Genomic DNA, 6,167 nt, shown 5'->3' on the forward strand with positions numbered 1-6,167 from the left:
TGCATGCAAGGGATATGCCTTAAGCCCTGTATTATCGCCCTGGTTTCAAGTGGCCCAATTTCTTAACTCTCACATAATAAGAATGGACCATAAACAGTGTAATTCAAAGACTATTGGCCCTGACTCCCACTGGCAGTCTCTGAGAGGCTCAAAATGAGCCTATTTGAAGATGTCACAGTGGACGTGCCTGCAAGCATCCTCCTCCTGCTGTGCAGAGGATGTCTGTGAGCACCAGGTCTCCCAGAAAGACAGGTGAGGGGAGCCTACATGTTCGTCCTTTATCTAATGAATTACATATTCTTTTTTACAAACTCTGAAAGAGAAATGTAAATAGTCTTTCATTAGGAAAATATTCACCGAACCAACCAATACCAACACATTTCCCTTTTTATATAGAATTTATAATTTAATGAAGAAACCCACATTCAGTTGCTCTAATTGAATTCATTTAACAAAGTTCTAAAGAAAAAATATGAGTGCTGTGCAAGTACAAACCAGGACCCAGGACTAGGTTGGGCCAGGAACAGTGTTTAGAGGGAATGTGTGGCAGCTTGGCTGGATCGACAAGGAGCAGTTAGCAGGAGAAGACTGCATCTTCCCAGGCTTCTTTTTCTTTTGTTTGTTTTGGGACATACCTGTCAGTACCCAGGGTTTACACCTGAACTCTGCACTCAGGAATCACTCCTGGCGGTGCTCAGGGGACCATATGGGGGGCCAGGGATTGAACCTGGGCTGGCCATGTGCAGGCTAATGTACCTGCTGTACTCTCCCTCTGGCTCCCCCAGGCTCCTTTTTCAGTCAGATCTCCAGGGTGCCTGGACCCTTAGTGGAACTGGCTGTAGGAAAGCAGCACCCTCCTATAGCTGACATGTCTTAGTAGACAGGACTGCAGGCTGGACCGGAAGAGCACGGGCTTCTGCAGAGGAGCTCATGGGCCTCACACTTCAGGACAGTTTTGTCCTCAAATCCTCGTGCAGACTGGTGGGGTGATTTGTAGGCACATGGGATGTGGGAGGTTTGGCTGTTATGCAAACAGATGGGTTACCAGTAGGAGATTCTCTGGATAACACAGGAAAAGGCTTCATGGAGGGCAAAGCTATGGTCTCTGTTCTCCACAACTTGAGGGATCTACACTTATCAGAGAGGAAAGAACAGATGTGGGGGCAAAGAATGGGGAGAGAAAGAAATTGGAGAAAGGGGGACAGAGAGATCTCTCAGGGGGTCGGGGGCCGTTGCCTTGTAAGAGCAAGAGCCCAAGTTTGATCCCTGGCACTGAATGACCTTCTTTGAGCACTGCCAGGTGTAGTCCTGGTGGCCCTTAGTACTGCCAGACCTGAGCATTGAATCATCTGTCCCAGTTAGCCAAGTTCCACTTGGAGTAGACTCCAGTGTTTCCAAAGCACAGCCAGGAAGCACCACCCCCTCCCCCAATGAAGAAACTGCAGAGGGGACCAGAAACAATAGAAAAAGAGGAAAAGAAAAAAGCAAAGTCACCGACAACAAAAAACAAATAGTTTCCCTTGGTGGTCTGATAAAACTGGTGACAAGGAGGCAAGTCCAGGGCAATAGTGACATTGAAGCAAGTAAGGCGCTTGGCATGCGTGTGGTCAACTTGGGATCAATCCCTTGTGCTTCATATGGTCCTCGAAGCCCACCAGGAGTGATCCCTGAACACAACCCGGTGTGTCCCACACCCCCAAAAGAGGCAGATCAGGAGGTATCTTGAGGGGCCTCTGGCAGATGGGGAGGTATCTTTATTTTTTAATTAATTCTTTTATTGAATCACCGTGAGATATACTTACAAGCTTTCATGTTTGAGTTTCAATCATGCAATGATCAAACACCCATCCCGCCACCAGTGCACATTCTCTACCACCAATGTCCCCAGTATACCCCCCCCCTTTCCAACCCTCCCCCTGCCTCCATGGCAGACAGTTCCCCCCATACTCTCTCTCTACTTTGGGGCATTATGGTTTGCAATCCAGATACCGAGAGGTTATCACGTTTGGTCCCTTATCTACATTCAGCACACATCTCCCATCCTGAATGATGCATCCAATCATCATTGTCTTAGTGATTAGGAAGGTATCTTGAGGGCCTCCAGATGCTTACAGGTGGCTCCACAGCACAGCTGGGAGCAGGAGAGGACGGCAGGCTATGCTATGGCTCGCTCGACTGGTGGAAAGGCTTGGCTGGGATTTTGTTCTGTTCATGGGCCACACCCAGCATACTCCTGCTTACTCCCAGCATACTCAGGGCTTACTCCTGCCTCTGCACTCAGGAATCACTCCTGGCAGGCTCAGGAGGTCCATGTGGCATGCCAGGGATTGAATTGAGGTCAGTTTCTAGCAAGGCAAGTGCTCGTCAACCCACTCTACTTTCGTACCAGCCCTTGGCTGAAAGGTTTTGGAGGGTAGGTCAGAGGCTGGAAAGGGTCTTATGGGAGGGCTTTAGGAGCAAAGCCCACTTGCCCACTTCCTTCCTCTGAGACCCTGGCCCTCCTTTGCCTTGCCTGTAAAATTAAAAGGCCGGCTTCCTTTTCCTTCCCTATCCCAGACAGTCCTTTCTCTACATGCCCACACCCCACCAGGCCCCACGCTCCAGGCGCCCACTGCCCAGCCTCTTCCGGAGACCCAGAGAACTGCCCATGTCCTTCCCTGAGCACCTAGCACAGAGCCTGCAGGCAGCCAGGTGGAGTGAGTGAGTGGTCACCCCCACATGGACTGTCAGTAGAGCCTTGGGATACTCAGAAGTTCCCTGGAGAGGTGTCACCGCATAGCAGCCTCCTTAGGGAGAACAGTAAACCTACTCAGTTTGTCTGCCACCCGGAAAGGCCCAGGGGAATTGAGCAGACTCTGGCAGAGGAGGGAGGAGCCCAAAGCCCAGAGACGCAGCTTGTTGCGGACAGAGTTTGCAGGACCAGGAAGGGAGCCCTCAGATTCTGGCCTCTGGCCCGCGCTAACCTTCTGCACACCACCCCCCATCCTCCTCCCCCCACCCCACCCCGCGCCCCAAAGCAGGGTCCTGCACCTCTCAAGCCTCCCCGCAGCTCGGGTTCCTCTGTGCTCTCTCCCCAGATACGTTTGCCAGCAAAGCAGCGGCCGTCCACGACGTGTACGCCGACGCCTCCATCGGCAACGTCACGGGCAGCAACGCCGTCAACGTCTTCCTGGGCATCGGCCTGGCCTGGTCCGTGGCCGCCATCTACTGGGCCCTGCAGGGACAGGAGTTCCACGTGTCGGCCGGCACGCTGGCCTTCTCCGTGACCCTCTTCACCATCTTCGCTTTCGTCTGCGTCAGCGTGCTCCTGTACCGCCGGCGGCCGCACCTGGGCGGGGAGCTGGGCGGCCCGCGGGGCTGCAAGCTGGCCACCACGTGGCTCTTCGTGAGCCTCTGGCTCCTCTACATACTCTTCGCCACGCTGGAGGCCTACTGCTACATCAAGGGGTTCTGAGCGAGGGGACGAGCGAGGCCCCTGGGACTTCTCCTACGAGAAGGGCGCGCGTCCCCCATGGCGGGGGCACCTCTTTGGGCAGGGGTGTGGGGGAGAGGCCACCGCAGCACACACACACATACACACACACACACACACACACACACACACACACACACACCCCTCCCTGCCCGGGGACTGTCACCCGGCCTTGGCCCTGGCAGTTAACTGAAAGCGCAGTCTTCATCACGCCAATGGAATGGAAGAAACACCCACCACACAAAGCTATTTAATTCAACACAAACCAACAGCAACGCAACCAACCTCCACTCCATCACCCCTCCGGGTCCCTGACCCAGAGCAGAGGTCGAGGGGGACCCTCTCTCACCACTGGCTTCTGCCTGGCCTGGGGCTGGGGGCTCCCTGGTGTGTCCCATTCAGCTCCTCCATGTCTCGTACTCAGCTGCCAGGCCCAAGCCCCGTGGTGGTGGTGGTGGTGGTGGTGGTGGTGGTGGTGTCTGGGCTCTTTTCCTTCGTGACTTTGCTTGTTTGGTTTTTTTGGTTGTTGTTGTTGATGTTGATGTTGATGTTTGTTCTGTCTTTTCTTTCCAACGTTAGTGATAAAGGTGCTGTGAAGGGACTTGAGGTCTGAGCTGACAGACATTCTCATGAATTTTATTTTCAGATCCCTCCACCCCCTCCATCCCCGCCACCTCCCCACCGCCAGCCGCCACCTTCCCCACCCCTCATCACTCTCACTGGCTAACCGCTGCTCACTCACTCTGGCTCCATAGAGGTCCTGTCCTCAATTTCTTCCCCCCTCCGCCCCCCCAATACTTTAGAGGGCTGACAGTATGGGGAGTGGGGTGGGAGTCAGTCTGCATACACCATCTCCCTCCTCTCCGCCCCCCATACCCCAAGTAGGGCATGCAGGAATGGGAGCTGCCGGTGGATCCTGTATATGCGTACGTTGAGGTCAAGTGAAAAACAAACATGTCCTTCTTGTTCTCCCTGCCCAAGCCTCCTTGTGTCTGTGTCTACGATGACCCTCCTACCTAGAAGCCCTTCAAGTGGGAGCGAGGGGGCAAAGAAGGGAAAAGGCAGCTGGAGGGAATATAAGGCAGAGATGCCCCTGGAGGGTAGAGCTGTCTGGGCAGGAAATGTTCCATCCGTGGGCCAGGAAAGGCAGGTGCTTCGGGGAACATCCTGTAGCTCCCCGCGCCCTTCACTTCCCTAGTGAGCCCAGCGAAGAGGGCTTGAAGTCACATGTAAACTCACTGGCTCCTAAGAAAACGGGGAGGACTCCTCCCACCTCTGCTGGCCCACATTCAGGAACACTTTCCTGAGAGAGGAGCTGCAGCGACTCACCTCTCTGCCCCATTGCTGCTTCTTGTTGAACCTCATGAAGCCCTTTTTCCAGTCTGAGGGCCAGTTCTTGCCCCCAGAAAAAAAAGGGGGTTTTGCTACCATAAGCTCATGGAACCTGGACTTGTAGAAAACAGTCTTTTGTGCCCTATTGACCTTTTCCCAACAACTTTTCAAAGGACCTGGCTTTAACACACACACACACACACACACACACACACACACACACACACACACACACAAGCTCACTACAAAACTGCCCACAAATCTCTAGGCTTTCTGCATTGACATAAAAAAAAAACCCACATTTTCTAAGGGAGAAAAAAATCCAAACCACCTGTTTAATTTTAAATGCATTTTTTAAGAAAAAATAACCAAAAAAGAAACCGTGCTCATGTCATAAGCTATGTTGACAGTCGCCAGTGGAAATGTTGGGTTGGTTTAAAAAAAATAAAAGCTATACTTATATCTCTCTAAATGCAGCGTGTTCTCCCCAGGTTTCTTCAGTGTAGGGGGCTACTCTGGGCCCTTCTGATTGGGTCTGACTGAGGGAAAGACAGTCGGTCTCTCTCTCTCTCTCTCTCTCTCCCTCTCTCTCTCTCTCTCTCTCTCTCTCTCTCCTCTCTCTCTCTCACTCTCACTCTCTCACTCTCACTCTCTCTCTCCTCCTGCTTGCCCCTGAATCAAGACACACACAATCTGGGTGGGGTAGGGGTGGAGGATGCAGTAGAAACTTATTTTAAGCAAGATTCTTTGTATTACACAAAGTACAATATGACTCACTAAACTAAAGCAAAAAATGGGGGAGAGACCCTTTGAAGACCTGGGAGAGGGGGCCCTGGGGAAGGATAACTGAGGCAGGGGCGCAGCAGACCAGAGTAACCTGTGCATCCTCTCCAAACTCCTAGTCTCCCCTGACCTCCCTTTCCTCTTCCCATCTCCCTCCCTCCCCTTCCTGGAGCTGCCTCTGTGTTGCTGACCTCAGCCAATGTGGTCACAGGCCTGACTTGACTATGGCCTCTCCACTCCATCCCCACCACTTGCTGAACCCTTTCTTTGTCTCTGAGTCTAAATTGCTAGTGGAGAGAACATCACTGGTTCTCCATCATCCCGCTGGGGCCATTCCCAAGAGCAGAAGGCTTTGTAGGAGGTGTGTCATGGGGAAGGGGCTGCCTTCTGCCTTAGTGACTTTGTTGTTAGTGGATTTCCTCCATTCCTAGTTTGAATGATTCTGGTCAGAATAAGGGTTACACATAAAACCTCAGTAGTGCAGTGAAATCTTAGTCCTCCTCGAAGTGCTCCAAGACCAGGCCACTCTGAGGCCCAAGAATAAAGGAAGAAACACCCCACACCAGAAGAACTGGGGAGA

The 6,167-nt window shown here is 52.6% G+C and overlaps 1 protein-coding gene across 5 annotated transcripts in view; it reads left to right on the top strand.

Annotated features, from left to right (window-relative positions):
• Positions 1–5,280, top strand: part of SLC8A3 (solute carrier family 8 member A3) — a 164,301-nt gene extending 159,021 nt beyond the window's left edge. For all 5 annotated transcript variants that reach the window (XM_055132015.1, XM_055132014.1, XM_055132016.1 and 2 more), the window contains one exon: positions 3,078–5,280. In XM_055132015.1, the coding sequence (XP_054987990.1) occupies positions 3,078–3,454 (377 nt within the window). In that variant the 3' untranslated portion in view covers positions 3,455–5,280. The remainder of the gene's footprint in view (positions 1–3,077) is intronic.
• Positions 5,281–6,167: the final 887 nt, after the last annotated feature.

This window comes from Sorex araneus, chromosome 3, assembly GCF_027595985.1.
Source record: "Sorex araneus isolate mSorAra2 chromosome 3, mSorAra2.pri, whole genome shotgun sequence".
NCBI lineage: Eukaryota > Metazoa > Chordata > Mammalia > Eulipotyphla > Soricidae > Sorex > Sorex araneus.